The sequence below is a fragment of the Crocodylus siamensis genome, chromosome 15, assembly GCF_052110815.1.
Source record: "Crocodylus siamensis isolate JL-2025a chromosome 15, ASM5211081v1, whole genome shotgun sequence".
Taxonomy (NCBI): domain Eukaryota; kingdom Metazoa; phylum Chordata; order Crocodylia; family Crocodylidae; genus Crocodylus; species Crocodylus siamensis.
The window spans coordinates 52,879,866-52,907,017 of record NC_143409.1 but is presented as its reverse complement, the minus strand read 5'-3'; the positions used below and the strand labels follow the sequence as shown (position 1 = coordinate 52,907,017).

The following is a 27,152-nucleotide window of genomic DNA, read 5'->3' as shown; positions in this document are numbered from 1 at the left end:
TTGTCTAGTGGTAAGAAAGACTAGGGGCTCTCTGCACTCCACTGCTTCCAGGCTTGGGGCTTGCATGCAGGATGCCTGCCATGGATTTGGGAGTATCTGAAGCCCCAGGCTGAAAAGTCTGGGAGGGAGGACACCTGTACCACACAGATGTTGTGGTAACATCAGTGTGGTGCTACCATATTCAAGTCTATGTGGGCACTGAAGTTTGTGTGGTAGTGCCACACAGACTTGAATGACTGAACTCTGCTTAGCCAATAGAACTGATTTGGCCCAAGATGCAAAACTAAAAAAATATATATATTAAACTTGTAAATCAAACACAGAATCTTTCCAGAGGGGCCGTTTACACAGGGATAATAAGGAATAAGAAGATGAATGATCTACTGGTAATTCTGTATTTCATTTGCCTTAGTTTTCCTGAGTAACCTCCACAGCCGAGCCTTAGAAAATTGTCTCTGGCTCAGGCCGCATTTGGATGTGACGCAGAATTCCCAGGATGGAAGTTTCTGACCTGCGTTAAATTAGCTAACTGCTCCTGTTCTTGTTGCTAATTCAACCTTTCCCCGAGGGGCAAGAAGGAAATGCTCTGAGATTCCTGCTCCTTTTAAAACGGTCTTTATTAATTGCAGTCTGTGATGCAGCACAAGGAAGAGGGGGGGAATGCTCCATAGACTCTAAAGACCCGGCTTTCCCCAGGGCTCTAATACACTTAGCAAAAACAAAGGTCTCCCCTGGGTCAGTCCATGCCAGATGTAGCTTCCCTGGGCAATGTCACACCGTGCAAGATGGGCAGGGCTCGCCCCAGCTGGCAACAGAGTGAAAAGAGAAGCAGAACAAGTCTACCCATATGGTAGTGAATGACCCCATACTGCACAGAATAAGGGCCATGTGTCATTGTCCATAATGCTGACAGAGAGCCATGGGCTCTTCCAGCTCACACCACTTATAGTAAAGACAATGGGAAGCCAGGATTCCTGGGCTCTGTCTACAGCTCCAGGAGGGGAATGGGGCCAGAGCCACTGGTATTTGCAGATCGGGAGCCATGGGAGCTCTGTCTGGGTTTTGTGGGGTTGTGCCCCATTACCTAGGAACCAGCCCATAGTGATCCCGGATATGTTCTGGCTGCCCAGGAACCAGACTGTCCTGGTCTGTGTTTGTTGGGTGTATCCCCATCACCTTTTACTGGGGTTATGGGGTATGGACCTTGGCACCCCAAGGAATGGGAAGCTGGTTGTGCATCCGCAAGATGCTGCTCTGACATCAAGGGCACAGGGTGATCTGGGCATGGTGGGACCAGAGCCAGAAGAAGGGGAAGAGCCTCTCTGTGAAGGAAGCCCTGAATGTGAAGAGCAGGGCCTTGTTCTTGGTATTAACAAAGGTCACCCGCCCTTCTTCATAGTCCAAACAGACCTGGATCCTGCTTAGCCTGCAGTCTGGGCCCTTCTGAGGCTGTGCAGGCCCCAAGGGAAGCAACATGTACCGTCCCAGCTCTACAGCCCACACGCCATTCTGGGGCAGGAGGCCCATAGGCCCTTGCCTCCTCACCGACTCTTTCGCTACACCCACGGCCCAGCCTTCCTTACCCTCCACCCCCACCTCCCAGGTGTGCCGGCCCGAAGAGAAACCCTCAGAGCCCAGGATGCAGAAGGAAGGGAAGAACTGCCGGGGGTCCTGGGGCTGGGAACGCCAGGCCTTCTTCCCATGCCCCACACTCCGTCGGTCTGGAGACACCACTAGGCCAGGGTGAGCAGAGGAAGCATCCAGGGTTAGGATCTCTGGGAAGGCAAAGGGGAAAATTGGATGAGTCTGTACCCGGTGCAACTGTCCCCACAACCCTTGCCCTTCACAGCCACACTGCAAGCAGTCCCTACGCCCGCAATTCTCATCTTTTTTAAACTCCAGGCACCCCTCAAGAGGTGCCAGCTCTTAGCTTGGACTCATTTTTTTTGACTATGGATAAACGACAGAGCAAGTCCTGTTGCAAGGGACTCAGAAAGACCACAACAGGGCAGACCAGCTTTGACATGCTGCATTCCCATTTGAAACCTCTGGGTTTCTCTTTTTGCACACCAAACAGGGCTAATATTGAGCAGCTCCCTGCGATGCTCTTAATAAGGATCTCAAAGCAGGCCAGGGTGCTGTAGGACAGACAGGGACAACCTCTGCTTAGGAAACCTGGCAGCTGTAATGATTTTCTGCAATACCCCCCTTGTGTCGCCCTGCAGAAATCAGCACGTGGCTGCGAGAGAGCCCCCTTTACCTTTGCTCTGCGTCATCTCGGCCCACAGGGCACGCCTCTTGCGGGAGATGTGCCTGACGGTCTCTTCCAGGCTCTCGGTGGGCACAGGGACCCACCTGCAAAATGTCGGCATCTTGTACCTGCAGGAAGAGACATCCCCTTCACAAGGGCAAGTGTGTTTGCAGTGCCAGGGTCAGCTGCTCTCAGGGGCGCTGGCTCCAGGGGAGTTGAGAAGACAAGTCTTACAAATAGTTATCTTGAGAGCCAGGAGCCTGAGTGGTTTCTTTGCAACCAGGGGGATGGCCAATGATAAAGGGCCAGAAGGGACAAATGGGACCCCATTTAGTCCCATCCTCCCCCACTGGGGCTCCAACACCACCCCTCTGAGACTCCCCTCCCCACAGACCCCACCCAACCTGTCCTGTATGGTTCCCCCTGTAGCCCCCGAATGGCCCCCATATACTCTTGTCCCATCCTGTTCCCACCATAAACCCCATGAGACCTGCCTCATTGCTTTCCCCAGCCCAACCTGCCCCTTCCCCTCTGTGACACCCACATTTCCCAGCCCCCATCTCACCCCTTACCATCTGCCAAGGGTAAGAAGGAGCCTCCTACCTGCTCAAGGTGCTTCTGGCTTCCTAGTTGGGAAAGAAAAAGAGCCCCTCAGACCTCTAGCCACAGAGTAGGGTGTTGCAGCAGGGGGTTGGGGAAGAGTGGGGCTGGGAAGTCCCCTGTCTCGGTAAGGGACATGGGGTGGGATGGTGTTGTGTTGGGTTGGGGAGCAAGTGCCTTAGAGGCAGGGTGTCTTTCTGGCATTAGCGTATCTTGAAGAATGGTACTTGGCTTGTGGGTTCTGGCCTGCTGGATACGACCATAGGTCAGAGCCCCTGCACTGCCCAGAACCCAGGGAGAGTCTCTTATGGACGAGAGCAGGGGAAAGCCAAGAGTGAGGTTTTGGTGGAGGGGGTGGCATCGCTCCTCCCCCCAGGTTCAACCCTGCCCAGGCACCCTCACCTTGAGCAGCTCCAAGTCGGGAAGCTGGCACCTCCACTCCAGCTCAGTAATCAGCCCGTGGAGAACCAGCACCTCCTCCTGGAGTGGGGCCATGTTCCCCTGGTGAAGCTCCCTTAGGCTCTGCGCCATGCTGTCCAGCCCCTCCAGGAGGGGACGCTCCTTCTCCTGCAGCAGCTGGTGCAGCTGCTCGAAAGTGGAGGTGACCCGCTGCCTCTCGGCCTTCACACGTGCCTATGATGGGCAGAAAAGCTGGTTGGGGTGGTCAGGCCGAGGAGTGGGGCACGGCTTCTAGCACCACGGAGCCAGCCAGGGCATCCCTACCCAGAGGGCAGAGCAAGTAGCAGACAGAGCGGGCTTCGGGGACAGGCGGACAGAGAGAAGGCAAGGGTGTACATGAAAACTATTTTCCAGTATAAAACTGGAAACAGCTGAAGAACGTGTTGCTGCTGTTGCTGCCCCAGACAAATAGACTTTGGATTGAAAACTTAACATCTAGACAATAAACAGAAGAAGAGAATGTATCTGTAAACCTTTATCCTTTGTTTTTTGACAGAAACGTAGACATTTTCCATTAAAAACCACCTACCCAGACAATTTCTCCCTGCACTTCCACCTCATTTTTTCCACAGGAGGAAATAAATAAATTAATAAAAGAAACAAGCACAACACAACCCGTTTTCCAACCATCTCAAGGGAGAAACAAGAGGATGGGCAGACACTCAGAGAGAAAAAAATAAGAGAGACTGGGAAGAACATGCCAAGGAAAGATCAGGCTGAGCTACACAGGGCAACTGATTGAAAAGAGTCACTCTCCATGCAGACATGTTACTACAAAGCAAAGCCAGACAAGGGTCTTTGGGTAGATGTGAGATCTTTTGTTAGAGCAACTAAATAGTTGGGAAAAAATGTTCTCTGCCAACTTTTGGGCACAAACACCCATCTTCACCCTTCTTTTTGTGCCCAAAAAGCTGGCAAAAAACAATCCAACTATTTAGTTTCTGTAAGAAAAGATATCACATCTACCCAAAGACCCTTGTCTGCCTATGCCCTTAAACCAACGCTACATCCAACACCCCTAGAAAGCAGAGGTCACTTTGTTCCAGGGCACAAATGCTTCCAGAATAAAAAGCGACTCCTCCAGAAAAAAGTGTTCCCACCTGGGGCCTTTCTGCTGTGACTCGACCAGTCATTTGCTTCAGGTCAACAAGCTCAAAGATGGAGAGGTGCAGAAGGTGGGGAAGTGGATGAGCTGAGGGGGCAGAAAGAGAAAGGAGAGCAAGAAATAGAAAAAGACAGAGTAACAGGCAGGGGGGAAGAGGGGAGAGACATGTTAAGGGATGGGACAGAAGAAGAGGTGAACACAAGAGGTAGAAAGACGGGTAAGGAGACATGAAAACATGAAGCAGTGCAGAGGTTTTTTGTTGTTTTTTTTTTAATTTGCATCCGCGGCCAAATCAGCCAAAACTAATTCCAAATCCAAGTGTCCAGAACCATAAGTGGCCCTTTTACCGGCAAACATCCTCCACCCCCACCTGGGGCTTCAGATGTTTCCAAAACCTTTGGCAGGCATCCTACGTGCAGGCCCAAGCCCAGAGGCTTGGGGCTTGGATGCCCCAAGGTTTTGCTTGCCCTTAGCCATAAGGGCCTCAGAGCAAGCAAGGAAAGCAGTACAGAGTTAAGGTAGATAGATATATGGACACCCAAAGCTGTTCCCAGCCACCTAAATGCCATTACCCAGCCCTGGAGGGCTCCCTGTGGCCCAGATGACTAGCCAGTTCTTCCTGCCAGAGGGCAACTCCTAATTGGGTCATGACTTGGGGTGTAGACAAGGACATTCAGCTTGTTTGACCACCACCTCCCCCGCCCCCCAGTGCTCGCCCCCCAGTGCTCTCGCTCATGGTCCAGGCTGTGGATCTTAGAAATGCAGGCTTGAGCAGGCCAAAAGTTTGGCAGCCCGTGAAAGCAGCTTCTCTAGGATGAGGCTGTCCTTGTCAGGGGTGGGGAGGCAGGGTGGCCTGGGGGCCCACCATCTGCAGCACGAGTAGAGGAGTAACACCATGAGCTCATAGCAGGAGTAGAGGTCATTCTTATTTTGGACCAGCTGCCAGAGAAGGGATCCAGGGGGACTCTCCTAGTGGTCGTGGGCTGCATTTAATCATCAGATCCCAGAAGCAGCTTAGTACTGTTAGGCCATTCATTACCCTCCATGGGAATTTGCATTGGAAGGGATGAAGAAGGGACAGGCAGGAATCCCAGGCAGTCAGGAAGGAGCACTTACCTGCACGCCGTCTATTCTCCTCCCTTCGCTGATGGTGAGAGCCTCCCTGCTCTGCTTCTCACCCTTCAGACTCTCCAGGCACTTGTGGAGTTCCTCCTGCCAATTCATAGATGTTAGGGGCTGGAAGGGACCTCTTGAGATCTTCAGGTCACATCAGTGATGGAGAAAAAGGGAAACACTCGACTAGGGGCTTGGGAGACCTAGGGGAGAGGGAGGGGGAGCATCTCGCAGCTCTGCCACCAACTGCCTGTGCCACCTTGGGCAAGTCACTTAGCCTTATCTATGGAATGGGGGATGATGCTTCTCTTGCCCATGTAGGCTGAGCAATCTCCACACACAAAGTCCTTCCAGAGGTGGGATAGCTCAGACTAGGTTCAGGGCAGAAGGGCCTGAACGGGGTGCATCAGCTCTGCAAACACACCACTGGGCTCAACTGGATAGCAGTGGGTTAATCTGAAACATTAGACAGGCCAGATACACAGGGAGGGAGTGCAGGGCTCCTGGCTTTTACACCCAGCTCTGGCAGGGAAGTGGCATCTTGTGGGTTAGCAAGGGTGGGCCTGGGAGCCAGCACCCCTGGGTTACAGCCTGGCCTCAGCTGGGGGGATAAATCTAGGAAGGAAGAGAAGGCAGTCTGGGGGGAGGGGGATCCCTGGCCAGGGATGGCATTTGTGGTCAGAGGAGGAAGGGGACAGCTCCGTCCTGTGTTCAACAGCAGGCAGGTGCCAAGCCCAAGAGGTGAAGCACGAGGTGTCCTTTACCTTGTATTCCTTGGCAGCCTCCTCTCTGGGAACCACAGCGTGAGCTCGGTGCTCCAGGGACCGGTCGCACACCACACAGATCGGGGCCTGATCCTCACGGCAGTACAGGTGGAGGGCCTCCCCGTGCTTCTGGCACATACCTGTGGCCGGACTCCCGCGGCCAGCCTGGGACACCACCACCTGGGCCTTCTCTACCACCGCCCCCAGCAGGGTGTTGGGCTGGAAACTCCTGCCCTGGAACCGCTTTCGGCACTGGGGGCAGGAGAGGTTCCCCTCCAGGCCCTCCCACGCCTCAGTGATGCAGGCCCGGCAGAAGTTGTGGCCACAGCACAGGAGCACGGGGTCCTTGAAGTAATCCAAGCAGATGGGGCAGCTCAGCTCATCCTCCAGGGCTCGCAAGGGGTTGGGGGCTGCCATTGCGGCCAGAGCGAAATGAAAGTGAAACCAGTGCTGTTTCCGCTCTCAGGGACTGCCTCCCGGAGCCTTGCCAGAGAGCTGATCTGCTGCTGTGGCTGTGGCTGGTAAGTAGCATGGAGGAGCTCGAATGAGAAAAAGGGGGGGGCAGGACAGGGTCCTGTGCCTGCTTCTATCCCCAGCTCTGCGAGAGGAGTAGGTGGTCTAAAAGTGACTCTGGGATGGCTGGGAGCCAGGATTCCCGGATTGTTTCCAGCCCCGGGAGCGGTGAAGTCTAGTTGCTTAGAGCAGGAGCTGCTGGTTTTAATTCAACAGACTATTCTGAGGTAAAGTGACTTTTCCCCCTCTGTACAGAGTGCAACTGCTGCTCTGTCACTTCCCCTTTGTCAGTGAGTAGCTCGAGCCTGTCTTTTGTTAGGTTTCACACAACCTCCAGCACTTCAGCTTTCCAGAATCAATAAGCCACCGGACAGATCTCAGACCCTTTGCAGCTCGCCTTGCTCCAACTATGCCACTTCCCTTGGAGAGCTGGGGATGGGACCCAGGAGTGCTGGCTCCCACACTTGACCTATTAGATAAGAGTTAGGAGCTGCTTGGTTTTTCTCCATCTCAGCTTCCTGGGTGAGGACCCCACCATGCCCGGACTGCACATACTCATATTAAGAGCTGTCTGAGGGGTGGGGGCGTGGGAGGAAGCATGTAGCAACCCACACACAAAGGATCAGTGGCAAAGCTGGAGAGTGAACCCTATTGTCACCTTTAAGCACAAGCCCACTCTTCCCATTATGATCTGCTACAACTGCAATCACTCCCGTGAGTGGCACACAAAGCCCCACCAAGTCCTTTACTGTGCACGTGCTTATATGCCCCTGAAGATTTACCCAGTGCTGTTCCCCCTCTGGCCTAGAGCTCAGGACACCCAGGCTGCATTCAGATGAGTGCAGACACGTGGTATGTGGCACTGCAGATGGGTCTGCATCACAAATGCAGACATTCCCCATGCTACTTAGCAGCCTGGGGGCAGGGATTTTGACCCTGGGAGATCTTGGTGTCAAAAAAATCCATGCCAAACAAAAGTGGGGTGGTGCAGGTTGCAGCAGCGTGTGCCACTCAAAACCAGAGCCTGGCTGGCTGGAGCCACACTCTGGCTACCATCCGGGCTCCCTGGTGCATGAGCACCATGGGTGCTGCTCCCAGAGGCCCCAAGGTAAGGCTGCTGGGGCCAGAAAAACTGCTGGTCCCAGCCTCCCCTACCACTAGGGTGACTTGCTGCATGCCACAGTGCACGTGGCACAAGTGTTTCCCAGGGACAAGTAGCAGCAGCATAAGGTTTTCTGCTACTTGTCCCTGGGGAAACACGTTTCCGCTCAGGGAGACATGCCCTCACAGTCCATTCTCAGATTTGCCATTGACCTGCTAAAAGCCTTAACCAAGTTGCTGAACCAAACCTTCATTTCCCCTAAAGTGGGGACCAGGAAAGGAACCAGAATCAACCCCAACTCACAGCCCAAGGCCTCTCTCCAGTTGTAGATCCTTTATGCTATATGTGGGTGAAGTAGTGACGTACAGAAAGACACAGACACGCACACAAATGCTTAGCCTCCTCTCGGTAAGTTTTGCATTTGTTCATCTCTTCAACTCTCAAGCTCTGTACAGCAATTGCTAACAAGCAAGACCCATACATAGACATGAACACACACGGTGCATCAACCAAAGGAATGCACACACATTATCATCCCATTGACATCCTAACACTAGTAAAAAAAAAAGGGACTGTGACACCTACACTGGATGCCCAAATTTTTAAGGGGACCAAAATTACCCACAAGCTATCAGGAGGGGCCTGGCTTTCTTTGCAGCAAAGCCAGCACCACTGCAGATTAAATCTGCCATGACAGCACAGCCTCTGCTCAGGTTTCTATGTCTCTATGTGGCCAGGAAAGACTGCTACTCCATCAGCCAAAAATGCCCAAAATCTGGCAACTCAGCATTGTCTTTGTTCCAATTGCATATGCAGGGGAGGGAGTCAGAGTTCGGGGGTCAGACCTGGAGTCTGTGGGTGAGAGGGAGTATGAGGTAGAAGCACAATCTAAAGAGGAAGCTTCTGCACAACGTTTTATGCAATCAAAAATGGTCTTTACAACTCATATATGGAGCGAGAGTAGCCCCTGATGGCCAGACCGGAGCAGCACACACCAGTGCTCTAATGCTAAAGCACCAAGTTGCACCCTGCAGCAGCTGTGACCTAGGGTCAAACCCCAGCCTGCTTCTCAGCCACGTTGCTCTTCAGCCACGCAGTCAGCCTCTGCTTCCCAATCACTTGAGTCCTTTCCACACCCAGCAACAAATCCTCCAGGTTGGTTCAGTAGCCCCGTGATGCCTCATTCGTCAGTGGTCAAAGGATGGGCTCCTTGTGTGGTAGCCATGCGCTGGAAGCTGTCCACAGCCTGATCCAGACATGCAAGCTCCCTCTGAAGCCTGGAGATCTATCAGGGAGGAAGAAGTGAAATCAGATGCCATCAACATCATGGGGTCATAATAGGCACCCAGAGCTTTTGCCATTACCAGCACATCCTCTACAGAATCTCTTGAGCCACCCAAAGCAGAAATACCCAGGCATGCACACACACTCATCCACTCTCACACCTTCATCCAATGCTCTGCCTGCGCTCTCTGGGAAGCCTTCTCCTGGTAGCTGGATGCCTGGGTCTGTGCCATGAGCACTGAGAACTGGTGTTCCAGCTTCTGCTTCCGGGATGCCAGTTTGGTGAGTTCTACCTTGGGGTCAAGCAGCCCCTGGGATTGTACAGGAGAGAACAGAAAAAATGTTGAGAAGCCAAGTAAAATGGGTGGTGACCATGCCGCCCCCTTAATGGCGGTATTGAGTACCGCATCCTCATACTGGAGTGGAGAACAAGGACACATGCGTCCCGGGATCAACTCCAGGGTACAATCCACAGGCTCAATCTCTTTAAAGCACTCTTTCCAATGGCCAGAGAGATTTACCCCTCAGAGCAAGGGGAATCAGGCTCCAAGTAACCTAAATCCAGTTATGATCCCCCCCTCCTGTCTTCTCCCTTATTCCTGGCCCCCTTCCGCCTCAGACCTGAGGTCAGACATGCAGGTTAGAAACTCTTGCTGCCCCCTCCATTGTCCTGTAGTAGATGGATGAGTCCAGTTATGGCCTGCTACAGACCAATGAGCTCTAGGAGTCTCACCTGCCTCCGCCCTGCTACCCCAGATCAGACCAGTAGACTCATCTAGCCTTACATCTAGTGATCAGACCACCAGGCCCATCGGGTCCAGGATCCTGCCTCTCATACTAGCCAATAACTGGATGCTACAGAGCAGTGGTGTTCAACCTTTCACCCATGAGTTCTGGATGAGCAGCACATATCCCATCTACAGGTCAGATCCCATATGGGGTCAGAAAGCCGCCCTCCCTACCCTTCCAACCTCCCTCACTGGGTGGATCACCACTGCTCCACAGGAAGCCAAAACCTTTCCTACAACACACCTCAATGAGCTATACCATCCAACAAGGGGCAGAAGGTGATGAAGCTTCCTGACCCTCACCCTGCCATCCCCAACACCTGCCCTGAAGCCTGGAGACTGTGCCTTGCTCTTACTTTCACATCCAGATAGACCTCAGTGTGGTCATTCACTCTGTCCCCTACCCAGCCTGCGAGAGGCTGTGCTTCTGTAGGGTGCAAGAGAAGCTTCAGCGAATGAACCTTGGCTAAGGTCTGCAAAGGGTCCCGATACTCCTCATACACCACATGGGAAGCTGGGTTCTCACACAGGAGAAACACTGCAGAAGAGAGAGAGACATCCCATCACTTCCTGAAGGAAGGCTGCCCTCCCAGTGTATGCTGGGAACTGCAGTCACCCCTGCGATGACCCAATTCGTTGTACTGAAGGAAACAAGATGGCACTAGACTGAGCTTGGTTGCCCAAGCCCTGCCAGTTCATGCTGGGAGCTGTAGCCAGGACTGGATACAGGCACGGGCGAACCAGGCAGCCACCCGGGGCCCAGACAGAAAGGGGGCCCAAAAATGGTGAAAATAATAATTATTATTATCATTATCAATAGCATACCACTAGCCCCAGGGCATTCTGGGAATTCATCTGCTCTTCATCCTGACAAGACTAAGTCTTAATGGAGGGAGGCAGCCATAAACGTGCAGTTACCGCCACACCAGTAACTAACAGGAATAATCCCAGTGCATCCTGGGAGCCATAGAGGAAGGAGTATCCAGTAGTATACAGGAACGTGGCTTGCTGGACTCTCAGTCCAACCAGCACTCAGTCCCCCATCGTTGGGCTGTTAAGTCTGGGCTGCCTCTTGGAGGCAGACTTCCCCTTTGCTTACCAGGCAGTTTTGCATTTGTCAGACAGTAGGTCATCTTCAGGGTACGCACTTTCTGGATGACTTTTTGCACCAACAGGAAATTGGCCTCTTCCTCAGGGTTATGCCAATGATCCTGCACTAAGAAATGAGTGCTGCTTTCCCAGCTGACAAAACCAACCATCTATCCCTGTTGCCTGCCCCCACTTTCCACTGGTTTGTTTGGACTCTGAGAGCACCCCTAGCAACAAACTCCTGCCTCTGCTGGGATCGGGGCCCTGTTGTGCCAGACACTGCACAGACACAAAAGGAGGAACTCCTCTACCCCAGACAGCTCACTTCAATTATATGTACGGAGGGTTTTTACTCACAGTGCACAGGGGGCTTGGAGATGCCAAGAGACCTGCCCATGGCTGTACAGGGGACTAGTGGCAAAACTGAGAACTGAACCCAGATCTAACAGGTCCCAGCCCCAAAACATCTTCATAGCAGTCACCCACCAGCTGGTCAGCACAGGGGTAGCTGGCTACACAGATACTGGGAAAGGAGCCTGTATCTGGCTTAGGGAGGCGTTGCCACAGTTCTTCCGTCAGATAGGGCATGAAGGGTGAGAGAAGGCGCAGGCCAAAGTCAGTACAGGTGAGGAGAATCTGGCAGGTCTGCAGGATCTGAGACTCGTCTCCACTACGCAGCACAGGCTTCACTGACTCCTGCCAAGTGAGGGAAAAAGAATCACAGACCAGAATGGCAATGCCCATATCGATACCAGCTATTGCAAGCTGGCTACCTTGGACTGTGTCAGACAGGTGGATGGATGAGCAAATCGGGTTGGTGGAGCTCAATAGGCTGCACTGGGCAAGAGGGATGGATGGCTGTTTGAGTGCACAACCAGATGGCTATGTTGGGCTGGGTTAAGCCAAATGGACAGCTGAGTGGGTGGATGGATGGATGGACTGCACTCAGTTGCACAGGATGGATGCACAGAATAAGTAGCATGAGGGAATGAACACAGGAAAGTGGCACATTGAAGCCGGTATCCCACTTTCTCCTGACAAGTTACCAGTGTCCAGGTCTACCACAAACACAGCTGCGCTGGTGACTTGCAACCCTGCCTGACACCCTCTCCCCTGCTCTCCAAGCCCTGGGCTCTAACACTTCAACAGTTCTATAGGTGCCACTCCACGCTGACCTGCTTATTCCCCAGACTTCTCATGACTACATTGTTTATGAACATATGGAAACAAGCTCAACAGCTAGAAAACCTCAAAACACTGCTCTGGGAGGGCAGGATTTGAACCCATACCAACAGGGAACACATGCTCACCAGGTAAATGCTGCAGAAGTTGTTCAACCAGAAGGTGTGGATAGCAGACGCGATGAAATGGAACTCGTACTCTTCAAACAGCTGGTCGCAGTCTGCAACCGTGTTGTAGAGCTGGCTCAGTATCCACCGCTCCATCGGGGAGCAGGGGAAGACCTGGGTGGCAGAGGCAGAAGGCAAGGGATTGGACCCCTTCCAGGGTAGAAGGAAATCTTTCCTGCTCATGGCTGCCTGCTAGGAGAACCATTTGCTCCCAAAGGAAACCACTAGTATCCAGTGTTCTTGCCTCCCCAGTATACAGTGCCCAGCAGTACCACCCATGATCAGGGGAGGACACAAGATGCAAGCTACTCCACACATCACACCCGCCTGCAATAGCACCCATCCCCACCAGTGGGAGCAACTGATGTCCTTCTACTCCCCACTGGACTGTGCGCCATGCAGTACTACCCAGCCATACTGCAGGCATGAAGATGAGCCAGTATCCCCCCCAAGTCCTTGCTGCACACTGCATCATCCACACTGGGCAGAAACACCCATGTTTACCAAATCAGTTGGACCCCTGCAGTACTGCCCACACTCAGCAAAGAGCACAAGAAGCAATCCTGTTTATGCTTCATGTCACCCACTGTAGCACCGCCCCCCCCATCCCGCACAGCAGAGGTGACCATTACCTCATTGGGGGCCTGTGGGGTAAACCCCTCTCCCAGAGCCCCCAGCGTGAATTTGACAGCATTCCACACCTTGTTGCAGAAGTAACGGGAGCTCAGTACCACAGCCACATCCAGATTAATGTCATCCCCTAGGGGCAACACAGAGGGGTAAAGGCCTCAGCCAGTACCACTGTCATGAGTCTGAATCAAAGCTGGCATCCCCTGGAGATTAAAGACCCTTTGTCCCATTCCCTGAGCCAGGAAGTAACCCCACAGATTGGAACTGGAACTCTGTAGGGGTAAAAGACCCCGTGTCCTACTCACCACCAGCCTGGGGCTTCATTAGAGTCTATGCCCAAGAGAGGCAAAAGGCCCTACAGCCCATTCCCCACCCCTGCTCTAGGGCTGGTGCCTCCTGTGAGAAGAACGCCCCAGACGAACCCACTCTTACCTTGGACATTGTGGGAGCACAGTGCAAATCTGAGTGCGTCGGTGCCACATTCGGGGATGCCCTGCGGAAAATCTAGCTTCTACAGCAGGATAGAAAAGGAAGTCAAAGGTGGGAGGGAGCCGACTGCCAGGAATCAGGGGAAAGAGAAGGACCCACCTGTCCCTCTGCAGCAATGGCAGCTTCCCGGGGATCCAGATGCCCATCCTGCAGCCTCCCCTGCAGGTTCTGTACCAAGGAGAGACAGGTTAGGGGCAGGCCTGACAAGGAAGGATACGCTATTGTGAGGTGTATCACACATGCATTATTATGGTCTCTTTCAGGAGATGCTGGGCTGCTTTGTTACTGCTACGTCTCTTTCAGGTTGGGGAGAGGGGTCGTAGAGATTGGTGTGTTATTTTCCGGTCTCTTGCCACAAGGAAGGTGCAGAAGTGTTTAGGGACTGAGCACGCATGCACGTCTGTGAAGAGTGGTACCTGCAGCGTGGCCCCATGAATGAAATCCAGGGGGTCAATCACGTTCCCCAGTGATTTACTCATTTTCCTCCCATGTGCATCATGGACAATGGAATGGAAGAAAACCTGGGAAGGGGTGGAGAGAAAGAAATGAATAAATCAACCATGCCTGCAACTAAGCCAATATCCATCACTCCTGACCCCTAACCCCCTGCTCCCACCAGTACACTCACCTGAGAGAACGGCAGCTTTCCCATGAGTTGCTCCCCCAGCATCACCATCCGAGCCACCCAGAAGAAAAGCAGGTCACTCCCCGTCTCCAGGAGGCTGTTGGGATAGAAGTTCTGGAGGTCGCTGGTCTGGGGAGGGGACCAGTGTCAGTCACTTGACCCTATATGGACCAAAGGGCCTTCTACCTTGGCCCTTCTACCTCAGCCTCCAAATGTCCCAGTATAGACCCACCATCCCCAACAGCCCCTGTCTGTCCCATCACACCCGTGTCACTCGCCTGGTGGGGCCAGCCTAGTGCCGCAAAAGGGAAGAGCGCAGAAGAGAACCAGGTGTCCAGCACGTCGGGATCTGGAAACATGGAGCACAGAGCATCAGCCCATGGGCCTCTGGCTCAGCTAGGAGAGCAGGTGCCCTCAGGAGAGGCAGCTCACTGGAGACCTAAGCAACCTTTCCTTGCCTCTAAGGGGCTAGCGACTTTGTTTACCTCTGGGCATTTCACCTGTCCCCATTAGGGTGACTGTCCTGGCTCTGTAACAAGCTGAAATTGGAGGCAACATCTTAAGGTTTATACCTCCCTCCCCTGCTCCCCAGGACATCTAAGCCTTGCACCCACCTCTTCTCAAAACTGACACTGGGGTCTACCCTGGAAGAAACTGAGCACGAGACCCCTGGAAGAAATTGAGCATGATGGGTAAAGGCCTGGGAAAATACAAACTGAGTATTGCACCCCCCTAGCACTACTTCCTAAGCAGATGTGTGGGGCAGAAGTGGGGAGGTGAGATTCAGCTCTGATTGTGATTGTTGGGACCACATGGGTCCTCTTCTGTTTTTACCTCTCACCAACTCCACTTCCTCTTCTGGTTTCCCCAGAATCCCTGCTGCTTTCTTGCGGGCTTCTGCCTCTGTCCTGCCCACTACCCACAACGCACCACTCTCATCCTAAGACAAAAAGGGGGAAAAGTTTTAATGTCAAGAGTCAAGTAAAGTACCCCCTGCTGGGACAGGGCTGGATAGTTGGGATTTCTTTCCACAGCCAACCCTCCCCACCACCCCATTGCTCATAGTGCTGCCCTGCTAGCAGAGGTCAGAGATGAGGCCACTGCACCTGGCCCCAACTCCCCACAGCACTGAAGTGGTCAGGATCTCCCCATAGCCAAGTATCTGCAGCCAATAACTTTCCAGAAAGGGGTTCACCTTCCCCAAGCCACACGACTGTGTAACGGACACCTGGTAGGCTGGAATTTGATGGCCCCACCACAGCTGTCGGGAAATACACCAATCACTGCAAGGGAAAAAAAAAAGTCAACTAAGCCACTGACGTTGTTTCACTTCAGGTTTGTCCTTCTGCTGCTTCGCAGATGGACTATCCCCTTAGAGGCTGTGACCAAGCAATGCTGCCCAAGCAGTTTATTTGCCAGTGATGCAGTGATTTCTTGCAGGGATGCTCAGAAACTAGACAGAGACAAGCTCTGTGGCAAAGGAGAGAATGGAAGACCTGGGAGTTAGAAATCCTGGGTTCTCTCCCAAATCTGAAAGTAGAGTGGAGTCCAGTGGTCAGAAAAAGTTTCAGGAAGCCTCCTCACCTGATGTTGGAAAGCCAAGTGCTCCAGTTCTTCTCGTGAAATTCTGGGGTGAATTTCAGATGCCCTGATGCCACAGCCTGAGAGGACAAAGAGTGAAGCTATAATGCAACTTGGAGAGCAGAACAACCATGAGAGAAGACAGAACAGAAGTCAGTGCAGCTCCCAGACCTGGACCAGACCTGGAGAGGATTTGATCAGAGGAGAGCCCCAGTATCCCATTCTTGCTAAATGTGAGATGCAAGAATCCCCATAGAGACCTATCCACTTATCCCAAATCAGAAATCTCAGCTAAAGGCTGTAAGTCAAAGTTCTGCCCTGCCCAGTATGAAGGCAACTTCCTGGCTTAAGTGAAAAATCAGACTCAGATGAATTAATATCTGGAGCAGGAAGAAGCCAAGGGTCAAGGACTCCTGGGTTCTAGTCCCAGCTCCGGGAAGCCAGTGGGATGGAGTGGGTTATACAAGAGACAGGGAATGGAGCCTCTTGGGTCCTATCCCATGCTCCAGGAGAGGAGTGGGGCTCAAAGGCTAGAGCAGCGTTGGTATGGGAGTCAGTACACCCATGCTGAGTGATAGTCATAGGGCTTTTCAGCCAAGGGACCATTACCACTACTCACATCTAGGGCCCTCTGGGCCATACCCTCACACCGCAGAAACCACTGGCTCTTCAACAGGTACTCAACCACGTCCCCAGAGCGACTGTGTGACAGAAAAAAAATACAGACCTGCTTGCTATATTCTGGCATGTCCCATGTCCATTCCCTACAGCATAACACCCCTCTAGCTCCCAAGACGGTACTGGGGTCAATACTAAATGTGAGCGGACAGCACCCCTTATCGAGACCTCTGCCCTTATCCATGTAGCACAATGACCCCCCTTGGCTTGATGCAGGGTACAACACCACTTTCAGGTTAAAAGGATACATTACCTACAGAGGGGCAACACCATGGCATGGCCCTTCATGCTCCGGAGCAGGTCTTGCTTCTTCAAGGCAGACACTACCTTGTCACGGGCCAGAAAGCGATTCAGCCCCTGGCAAGGAACAAACCAGCAAGAGTAAAACAGGGAGGTGGTGGCTCATAACTGAGGGGTACCAGCATAGGCCTGTGTGTCAGAATTGAGGGGCACCAGCACATGAACCAGGATGGCAGGGTGCTATGGGCCACGAGTAAGGGGCACTCTTACCTGTAGCCAGTCCCCACACTCAGCTGTCATGGAGCCATCCTCCCCGATCACAGAGATAAGGGGCAGCCCATGCATCTTGCCCAGCTCATAATCGGCATGGCTGTGGGCTGGGGTCACCTTCACAGCCCCTGGAGGGGATGATGTGAAGAGGGAAGACTACTGAACTGGTATCTCGATGCCACTGCCAGCACCAACACCCACCCCCACTCTGCCCAGAACCCTGCCTCTAGAGTCCACAGGGTAGGAGGCTTGATGCTCACCTGTCTCCATGTCTTGCTCTACCATGCAGTCTACAATGATGGGCAAGAGGCGCCCAGTGAATGGGTGCCGAACCATTTTCCCATGGAGATGCTGCCAAAATAAAGCGATGTCAAGCTAAGATCCATGGCTCTCCATCACCTCCACAGGTGCCCCAATCCCCAAAGTCATGACCCACTTCTCCCACAAAGAAACCCCATCCCACTATCATGGCTACAATTAACTTCTCCTAGAGATATCCCCTATATCCGTGGCTATGCTTCCACTTCTTCTACAAAGAGATCTGTGCCCCTTGTCTCTGTGACTATGACCCTCCTTTCATGGAGCCCACTCCTATGTTCGCATGGCTAGTAACCCACCTCTGTCTCTTAGGAGACATGAGTCTGTCTTCATGACGAGGAGTTCTCACCTTTCCACCCTCCCACAACAGCACATCCCTGCTGGTATGGAGAAGGGAATCCTCTCCTGCTGTCAACACTGGCTATTTCCAAGCTGCAGAATTGTGGCTAAAGCAGAGGGCCCCAAAACCTGTTTCTTAGCAAACAGAGTGATGAGGGCTCTTTGTATATGTTACACTTAGCCTGGTCATCCAAGTATGGAAGCAATCAAGGCATCCCATTAAACCAGTTCAATCAGAGCTGTGCTGTGGCTCAGACATCAAGGGATGAGTCAGCATCCAGCCCCGTGTCCCACAGCAGGAAAGTGGGTGGGGAGTGCTTGTGCCCACACTTTGGGGACTCCAGAGGGGTGTGTGACTTGTGACTGAGGGCATTTCCACTTTCCTGTTTTCCCTTCTTTTCTGAAGATGAGTTTGATAAAACTTCTATAGCCTGCAAGTGACCAGTCTGCTTGCCTGAGCTGGGGTGTGTATATGGGGGAGGGAAGTGATTGGATACGTGTAGGGAATGAGGGAGTGAGGGTACAGCTGCCTGTTAGAAAGATAGCTTTTATTGAACAAGCAGAGCCAGGGAGCTCCTTGATAAAAAGTGCCAACAAAAGAGGCAGTCTTCTGGCTGCATACCAGAAGTGGCTGGTCGTAGCCACCAAGGGAGGGAAGGAGAGTAGGGCACTGAGGGAGGTGTTGAGGAGCAATGCAGTGTGGGATGTCTAGAAGGGCAAACTCATGCCACGCAACAGCTAGTGTCTATGTAGAATACTGGTCTGGTTCATAGTGATTTGGCTCAGGAGGGCTTGCTTTTCCAGGTACACTTTTGATCCATTCCAGGCAGCTCTACCCTGGTTTAACAGGCTTGTAAATCTAACTACTTAAGGCATAAACTGCATTTAAATAAGTCTACATGTTACGTGTGTCCATACCCGTAAAAACTGCCTTGATCTAGAGGCTCCACCATCCAACAATATGGAGATGACCTCCCACCTAAGTGCATCCCCACTCTGCAGCCGAAAGCCCCCCACACCTAGGGGTCAACATGGATCCCTTCCTTTGCACCTACCAAGTACCGTGGGTCATTAGGATGGACAGCTACTGCCACGTCACCCAGCATAGTCTCTGGACGGGTTGTGGCAACAGCAACCTCCTGGTCTTTCTCCAGCACAGACATGGAAAGGAGAGAGAAGAAAGCAGGAAAGTCATGTACCAAATTATCATTAGAAATGCAGGTGCTTATGGAGTGTAGCAGCTGGGTCACAGACAGACAGAGATCATTTGCCCAGCACTGAGGGGCAGCTGAGCCAAAGCCAGGCAGCAATGTCACAAGGGGGCTCAACCCCTCCCAATCCTGCTCATTCTGGATACTCACCCTCCTCTCCTTCCACTTTGTAGGCAAAGGTGACCATGACCCCAAAGGGCACTGGGGCTGGACAGCCTGGCACAGACAGCAGTGTGCGGCCTTGGAGCTGCCGGTTTTCTACCTGTCAGGGAGACAGTCATAAGGGTTGGGGAGAAGAGGGCATAAGAGACCCTCCCCTAACCCCCAACATGGTCCCGACCCTGCACTCACCTCTATGTCAGAGATGGCTGATTGCAAGGCACATGACCAGTTCACCAAGCGCTGTGCTCGATACACTAGTCCATCCTCGTGCAATCGCACAAATGCCTCTGTCACTGCCTCTGAGAACCCCTGTGCATGAGGAAGAAATGGCAGAGAGTTTGGTAAGGGTCTCAAGTGGACTCCATTAGCTCCCACACCCCTCTCAGACCTGGGGAGAGGACCTAGGAGTACAGGTTCCCAACCCCTCTGCTTAACTCCACTCCCAGCTCCCCCAGAGCTGAGAACAGAGCACAGGAGTCCCGGATGACAGTCAGCACTATCTTTGCATTTCAGACACTCACAGAGTCCATAGTGAAGCAGGCTCGGTCCCAGTCCAGAGATGCCCCCAGAGCCTTGAGCTGCCGGAAAATCTCATTCCCTTTCCTAGGTAGAGGTGGGTACACTGATTTTAGCACCGAGTGAAAACATATGAACTCCGCTACTGAGACCCCACACCTCTCCCTGAAGTACAGTGCCCCAAAATGCCACACTGGGGTAAGTAATGACTGCAAGGGAATAATGCCCCTACTGAGTTCCCTCCCCAGTCCCCACAGCACAACACTCCCTAGTGCCAGCCAGGACCAGTTCTCCCTCAGGGTGGTGAGACCTGGTGTCTACTCACTCCTCTTTCCACTTCCAGACCTCAGAGAAGAACTCCCCTCGTGTCAGGTCCTGCCGCCGGGTTCCCCGCTCTTTCCAGATCCTGCGCTCTACCACCGCCTGCCAGAGAAGAGAGTAAATAGAGACACCAACCCATGTATAACCCCCTGCCCTCCCCTCCAGTGGGCCCTGCCTAGCAAGCACCCAGCTTCATCCACATGTGGAAGACCAGTGACAATGCGTAGGGGGTTCATAGGCAACCCCTGAGAGCGCTGGTGCACCCCCTGACAGGCAGCATTCCCCGCTTAGGCAATGGGCAGGTGAGAGCACCAGTACACCCCCTGTGAGCACCAGCCAGGGAGTGGGGGTGCCAGGAGAAGTGCCACTGGCATTTCCAGGTGCCACTCGTGCTTCCTGGTCAGCAAGATTGGCCGCAGGAGACCCCCCGTCGCTGACTGGCCGCTGGGGAGGCATGTGCCCCTGCAACTCAGGTGGCACCAGTCACCCACGTGGAAGACTAAGGGGGAACTGATCTACATTTGCATGGCTACTTTGTTTTTGAGATGGGTGCCCAGCCCTGCTCTACCTCACTGGACCTAGAAAGGATGGGAGCAGCAATTCTTAAAACCTAGGCAGGTGCCAGAATAGCTGTTTTAGGCAGTCAGTTGGTTTCTGCATGGCTCAATAGTTACTTCGATGTAAAAAAAAGGGGGTGTGAGTAAAATCTTTGGAGAGGACCAATGAAAGTGACCCACATCCAGTGAAGGTTTGGTAATGCAGGATGTTGTATAGGCCTTGCTGTCTACATGATCGTGTCTGTAATCAGCTGAATGAATGGGTGTTGACTGATAAAAATTTTAGTTGTAAGAGTTAATAGATGCCTTATATTTTCTGCCACTCCAACATCCCTTCCTTTTAGAGTGCTATTTTGACATCCCTGGATCAGTACAGGAGAACTGGACACCCTTCAAGCAACAAAGGCAATAGGTCAGTCCAAAACACAATGAAAAACCTCTGGTTGCAGCCATTTCGGACACTGGTGAGGACACCTAGCCTGTGCCCTCCAAGAGGGTGAAATAACGGAGGCATTTCTGTAGGATCACTTATCAAGCCACAGGAGGCTGATATACAACATAGGCCAACCTTTTAAAGATTTTCACAGGGCCTATGAAGACAATGTTGTGCTGTGTAGAAAGGTGGTGTGTACGCAGAGGCTGAGGATCTGCTGTCAGCTCCTTGATGACAAAAGAGAAGAGCAGAGAAGAGTGTAGGTGGTACAAAGAACAAGTGAAGAGGAAAAGGGCTCTGCGTACTGAGGCAAAGCAAAGCAACCAGGTCACTCCCCATGGGAGGCCTGTGCCGGATCCAGAAGAAAAGAAGCTGGTTTTGGGGAAGTTATTCCTGGGTTTCAGTTGGGAGAAGCTGGACAAAAGCAAAGAGTGGATGAAACCTGAAAGGGCACAAAGACAACTGAACCACGATCAGCGAGTAGTGCCAGGTTCCCATGGCAGAACATAAGGGGAAGCTTGCTCCTCAGGCAGGGTGAGGGAACCATGGTGCCATCGTCCTGGTTGAGGAGGGACGATGTGGAGGAAGGCCCCAATTTGTCCCCTTTCAACTATGATTACGAACAGAGCATGGACATACCAGGCTTTGGCACCAGCCAACTAGCCACCAAGGCCTAGTAGTAACTCAGCTGAAGGAAACATTAGGAGCCAATAATCCCAAACTGCTATGCTGCACAGGAGCTGCAGTGCAAAGCTCATTAAAGGTGCCAGGTCCCAGCAAGCCTCAGGGCAAGGGGCAAGTGCAGGGTCCAAGCCTTCCTTAGCCTGATCCTCAGGATTGGGCTGGAGGAATCCCTGAATCTGAACTAAGTCTGGAGCCTCCTGGTGCCAGATCCTGACACTCAGCTGAACCTGGAATTTGAAATGGGGCAGTCCCAGGATCTTGGTCCCAAACTTAGCTGCCCGCTACTCTATCCCAGGAGGCAGCCCTAGGTCTCAGGTGTTGGATGCCACTTTAAATGAGTACACAGCTGGGGATGGGAGAGTTTCCCCTGTTCTCCACTGCATTTGCTGGGTTCCTCTTTGATCTGGCACATGCAGCAGGAAATTCCATTATCCCCAGTTGCACCACGGGGGCCACTGTAAGCCTGGCAAAAACAGGGCCTGCCAGGGGCCTGTCTCTACATTGCGTGCTGTGCTATCTTAGGCTGTGTTAATGTATTTTTGTTTAATCTCCTAAATCAGGTGTGGCCACCCTGCAGCACAAGAGTCATGGGCAGCCTCTGTTGCCTGGCACCTGCCAAATCAGGGAGGGGACAGACAGCAGACCAGCTGACAGATCTGCAGAGCAGCAGACTGGGCAAAGGAAAGTGCCCACGGCATGGGGCTAATTTTTGGAATTCCTCCCAGAAAGGTTGGTCTCCCCTGTCCTAGATAAACTGTAAGAACAAGGATAGAGATGATAAATGAAAAGTGAAAAGAAAACAGGAAGGTCATAAGCAACACTCGTAGCTGGTGAGAGGAAATAAAAATTCTTCCTTCTGAAAATGTCAGTTTTCAGAAGGATGTCAAATCCCAGATAGCCAGTACTTTCCAGGGCCACGGAAGAATTGATTTAGTTCAGCTCCCCCAAATCTCAGTAAAACAAAGACATTTAACTGTACCAATCAAAGTGTATTTGTCAGCGCAAACCAAGAATAAATATGAAGTATGGACTGGAGGGAAGATCAGAGAACTCAAGAAACCCAAGAAAACCTGCTGCCAGTCTCTGTGCCACCCACCTCCTCCTTCCTGAGTCTGCCCAAGTAGTACAGTTCAGAATCTATGTCGGAGTGGGCAATTATTTCAGGTGGAGGGCCGCTTACTGAGTTTTGGCAAGCCATTGAGGGCCACGACAGGCAGCCAGGGGGCAGATAAAAATTAATTTTCTAAAATTTTTAAGGGTCCTGCGAGCCAGATAGAGTGCCCTGGCAAGCCACGTCTGACCTGCAGGCCGCATTTTGCCCGCCACGATCTATGTTGTGCTGTTGTGGGTAGCCAGATGGACACTGGGATATATGTTTACTCTTGAGGTTTTGGGACATAGACAGTAATAGCTGAAGTGGCAGACCTGCCCCTTGCCTATATGATCAGTAGCCAGCCTACTTATAATACATCTGGAATCCAGATAATTACTGCATCTTACCTGAGTGGCAATTCCAGCATGATCTGATCCTGGCACCCACAGCACTGTATCACCACGCATCCTATGCCTGCAACACACACACACACACACACACAAAATACAGACAGCCACCTGCATCCCATTCACTGCAAACCAGCTCTGGCATCTGATCAGAGCCAGCACCCCAGATGGGAAAGACCCCACACATCCTATCTCACTGCCCAACCCAAATTAACCAATTCCTCCAGCCATCATGCCCTAGAGGGAAAAGGCCCCAGACTCGTCCGCTGCCCCCTGGAACCATTACTCACCACCGTACCAATGCGTCCTCAATGGCAACAGTGAGGGCATGACCCAGGTGCAGGGACCCTGTGACATTAGGTGGGGGGATGCAGAGGGAAAAGGTCTTTGCTTTCCTCTGAGGCTGCTGGCTCTGAGACACAAAGGAAGTGTGTGTTAAGCAGTGCCTCTAACACCCAGTGGAGCACTGGGCCAGCACCAACTGAGAGGGAAAAGCACGATATTGAACCCCCACTCCTCAACTTCCTGCTACACAGCAGTCCCAGTACCATACTGAGCTCTTTTACAGCTCATCTTGAGGGTTGGGCTTGGAACTGAGGGGATATTTTCACCTGATACTCTGGTTTAAAGAAGCCCTCCTTCTCCCACCATGGATACCACGCAGCTTCTACATAGCGGGGATTGTAGGACGCTGGCAGGGGCACTGATGTATCTGTGGTAAGAGCAAAATATGGTTAGCCCTGAAGACAAATGTCTCTGACAACCTCTCTCCAGGGGCAGTGTCAATGTCTGACCTAGGGAGCAGGGGCAGAGAGGAACGATGCTCCAGGATGTACCTGCGTGGCAGGGGATGCCTACACCAGAAGGGGACTTGAGGGGGCACAAGGAATGACGTTTTCCCCAGTGTACCTTTTTTCTGACCAGGTGCAGTAGGGATGTCATACAAAACCACATCTTTTGGTATCCATGCCTTAGACTCTCTCTGATGCACCTGGGAAAGAGAAAAAACAAAGAGGATGCTGAGAGAGAAATCGGTATCCATGCCCATATAAGCTGCCCCACAGCTATTTAACAAAGTGCAGATATTTACTGTGTTGACGATTACAAGGGCTATTTATACAGGGGGCGGTCAGTGCTGAAATGCAGGTTGGGGTAGGGCAGCTGGTTAACTGGTGCCCAGCACCACACAACACGGTAACAGGACAGGACAGAACAGCCCTCTAGCCCAGGCCTGCGGATCCTCAGTGTTAAAAAGCCTGAGCAAAATACTCAAATTCCCTGAGCATCAAGGTTCCCCCTTGCCAGCCCTTCCCTCCTGAGCATTCATAATTTCCCCAAGTGTAAGCACAAGAATGGCACCAGTAACATTTCTACAGCACCTCACTCTCAACCACTGACTCAGCTTCACTTTACTCCATCCATAGCACCACAAAACCCTGGAGACCCCCGATAAATCTCCTTTGGGCCTTAGCCAAACTGTCCCTCTATGAGATCAGGATGGAGATGCTGGCTAGAGGGGACCTGGGCAACTGTGAGGCTCTTTCTTTCCTTTCTGTGGACTTCTCTGAGCAAAATTTCACTAGATGAAGTCCACTGGCTCCCTAAATGGGAGCAGTGGGTGCTGGCTGGGACTCTTTGCTCCGTATCCTTCCCTGGCACTTGGTTACTGACCTGTAACCTTCCCTTACATCCCTGTTTTTAAATCTGTCATCCCAAACATTTGCTGCATACCTAGTGACCTCTCTTTAGCTGCCAAGGACAGTCCTGGTAGGCCTCATCCTACTGTCACAGTGCAGCAAACAGGTCTGTCTTTCCTTGCTTATGAGCTAAGGGCAGAACTGATGACAAAGTAGAAAGACTAAGTCCTAGGAGGGCTCCACCCAAGGAAAAGAAATAGGAAGAGCTCCATCACACGGAGTCATTCTAGGAATCAGCCCGTCCGCTACTTCTCTCTCTCATGCTTTCTGCTTGCTGCCACCTCGAGGTAGTGTAGATGGAGAGGGGCAGTTTGTGCAGCTTGGGCAGGCAGAGGGGGATATTTAGGGTGGCTCAAGAACAGATGCAGACCTGCCCTCAGTCTTGGCAAAGATGTGGCACTTGGGCAGAGGTGACTGAGAAAAGATCATGCCTGACAGCGCCCCAATCCTGCTCCCTGCAGCACAGCTCTCCCGGTCCTGCAGCGGGGCACTGGGCTCAGCACTGGCTGTGAGGGGACTGCACCAGCTAGAGAGCCCCCCCACCTTCTCCCCAGTAACCCCTACCGCTAACTTCCTAGCCACTCCAGCCTCAATGGACTCCAGTCTCTTGCGCTGCCTCTTCTGCTTCTCTTCCTTGTTTTTCAGCTGGGTCCTGGTCCGTGCTGGGAACCTGGAATCAGATGAAGCTCTCCATCCGGGTGGGACGGCCCAGGGCCCAGGTCTGGTCCAACGCTGAAGCAGCGGGTGGAGGGAGCTCAGACACCGACTCCTGATGGATCCAACCCTTTTCAGCAGCATGTTTAGGAGCAGGTAGGTCCAGCTGCCAGCTGAAGCCCATTTAGGGGAAGGGGCCCCTTTGACTGGCGTGACACCGAGGAGGGACCTGCAGAGTGCAACACAGAGCAATGCAACCTGCCTCTTGCGCCGCCAGTGCCCTGTGAAGAGCTTGATGCTGGACAAAGAACAGACTGGGCACAGGCGCGTGTGCAACTCCACATGCAACCCAGGGGTCCCAGCTCCCTGCTGCCCTACTGCACTAGACCCCACTTTCCTCCCAGGGAAACTGGCAAGACAGATGCAAGTTTCCGTGCCTATGTCTGTATCTGATACAGGGACATTTTTTAAGGGGTATTTTTCTTTCTCCTTATTTGTCTCCTCTGAGGCCAGTTACAGAAGAATTAGAAGTCTGGGGCAAATACTGCAAGGACACTTTTTGCACGGAGGCCTCCCCAAAGGGAAGCATGAAAGGACTGTGCAACTCTTGTTCACAAGGAGGATGTTCCCATTCCCCGTCCCCTTCTCAAAAGCCTTTCTAACAAGTCCCAAGATTTTCCAAACTGAGCTTTTTCACCTTTGCTTAAAAGGTTAAAAACAGCTCGTGCCAATCCCAGCACCCTGCAGGCCTACAGGCCCTGCCTTGAGATGCCACAGGCTTCTGGCACTTCCTTCCCAGGCAGGTAAAGCAGTTCTGAGCTAGGGACTCACCCTGCTCCCGGCTCCAGCTCCAACGCTGGCGCAGTTTATCACAGGTCTGAGAGAAAGGGGACGCCCTGGCTTGTTTCACAGCCATGCCCAGCAGCCCACATGTGTGCATGTGTGTGTGTATTTGTGCATGTATTTGTGTGTGAACATGTGCATGTATGTTTGTGCATGTGCATGACTGCATGCATATCTACATGTGACCATGTGTGCATGCCGATGCGTGGGTATGTGTGTCCATGCATGCATGTGTGTGTGTACCGGTGCCCATGTGCATGTGTATGAGTGTGCATGCATGCGTGAAGGTATCCACGCACGCATGTCCCCACAGGCAACTGGTAGGGGGACATGGGGGGGGCATGTGGCCAGATGTGCATGTGTACAAGTTTGAACGTGTCCACGTGTGGGTGCATGAATGTGCATGCACGTGTGCGTGTCCACATGTGCATACATATGAGTGCGCATGCATGCATGTCCACGCCTGCATGTGTACACACACGGCCGTATGCGCATGTATGTGTCCATGTGTAGGAGTGTGCGTGCCTGGGCACGCTCACGTGGCCATACGTGCATGTGCGTATGCGTCCATACGCTTACATGAGTGTGTTTGCACGTGCACTTGCGTGCTTGTGTCCATGCATTTACGCGCATGCGTCTGTGTGCGCGCACGCCCGTACCCGGGCGCAGGGACTCGCCGGGTCTCACGGAAGCAAACCCGGCTGAGCCCCCCCCGCCCCGCCCCGCCCGGCCCGGCGCTCCCGGCAGCCTCCCGCCGAGGGGAGGGGACGGACCCGCGCGCCCTGCCCCCACCCCCGCCGCGCGACACGCACCGACCGCAGCTCCAGGTCGCGGCGCGGGGACTGCGCGGACTTCCTGCCGCGGCGGGGGCGGAGCCAGGGCATGCCCCGCCCCCTCGGCTCTTCTTCCTGCGGCCGGGTCCATAAAGCCACCGGTTCTCGGGGCCGCGCGGGGCCGGTTTGGGCTGGACGCCGCAGCCGGGGGGGG

General features: G+C 52.9%; 2 protein-coding genes across 7 annotated transcripts; both read right to left on the bottom strand.

The window, feature by feature from the left end:
• Positions 1–609: 609 nt before the first annotated feature.
• Positions 610–6,851, bottom strand: LOC149852847 (E3 ubiquitin-protein ligase TRIM39-like). The gene is made up of 6 exons (XM_090028186.1): positions 6,293–6,851; positions 5,532–5,627; positions 3,254–3,484; positions 2,855–2,877; positions 2,261–2,379; positions 610–1,775 (listed from the first exon to the last, which is right to left on the bottom strand). The coding sequence occupies exons 1-6, from the start codon at positions 6,707–6,709 to the stop codon at positions 1,261–1,263; spliced, it is 1,401 nt and encodes a 466-aa protein (XP_089884312.1). The 5' UTR covers positions 6,710–6,851; the 3' UTR covers positions 610–1,260.
• A 1,445-nt stretch (positions 6,852–8,296) lies between these two features.
• Positions 8,297–27,098, bottom strand: VARS2 (valyl-tRNA synthetase 2, mitochondrial). Of its 6 annotated transcripts, none has more exons than XM_090028159.1 (30): positions 26,978–27,098; positions 25,233–25,551; positions 23,881–23,962; positions 23,583–23,683; positions 23,262–23,383; positions 22,972–23,038; positions 19,802–19,899; positions 19,482–19,563; positions 19,150–19,269; positions 18,949–19,060; positions 18,643–18,731; positions 17,191–17,281; positions 16,931–17,058; positions 16,674–16,777; positions 16,362–16,443; positions 15,746–15,822; positions 15,357–15,444; positions 14,996–15,101; positions 14,440–14,510; positions 14,165–14,290; positions 13,953–14,057; positions 13,636–13,704; positions 13,480–13,558; positions 13,050–13,177; positions 12,379–12,531; positions 11,555–11,764; positions 11,079–11,190; positions 10,336–10,517; positions 9,353–9,502; positions 8,297–9,192 (listed from the first exon to the last, which is right to left on the bottom strand). In XM_090028159.1, exons 2-30 carry the CDS (start codon positions 25,464–25,466, stop codon positions 9,088–9,090), a joined length of 3,273 nt encoding a protein of 1,090 aa, XP_089884285.1. In that variant the 5' UTR covers positions 25,467–25,551; positions 26,978–27,098; the 3' UTR covers positions 8,297–9,087. The 6 variants fall into 6 exon arrangements, 5 of the variants coding, with proteins under 5 accessions (XP_089884285.1, XP_089884282.1, XP_089884284.1 ...); XM_090028156.1 differs by having other exon boundaries at positions 26,982–27,096; XM_090028158.1 differs by having other exon boundaries at positions 13,119–13,177; positions 26,982–27,096.
• Between the last annotated feature and the right edge of the window lie 54 nt (positions 27,099–27,152).

Bases quoted from the DNA above. Each gene is read 5' to 3' on its own strand.
- LOC149852847 (XM_090028186.1), bottom strand. From the start codon at position 6,709: ATGGCAGCCCCCAACCCCTTGCGAGCCCTGGAGGATGAGCTGAGCTGC. The intron at 5,628-6,292 runs GTAAAGGACACC...ATGAATTGGCAG, and splicing joins AGGCTGCCAAGGAATACAAG to GAGGAACTCCACAAGTGCCT. The intron at 2,380-2,854 runs GTAGGAGGCTCC...CTCTTCCTGCAG, and splicing joins GCCAGAAGCACCTTGAGCAG to GTACAAGATGCCGACATTTT.
- VARS2 (XM_090028156.1), bottom strand. From the start codon at position 27,049: ATGCCCTGGCTCCGCCCCCGCCGCGGCAGGAAGTCCGCGCAGTCCCCG. The intron at 15,445-15,745 runs GTGAGGAGGCTT...TTTCCCTTGCAG, and splicing joins ACTTGGCTTTCCAACATCAG to TGATTGGTGTATTTCCCGAC. The intron at 14,511-14,995 runs GTAAAAACAGAA...CCATGTTTCCAG, and splicing joins GGAAGTGGAGTTGGTGAGAG to ATCCCGACGTGCTGGACACC.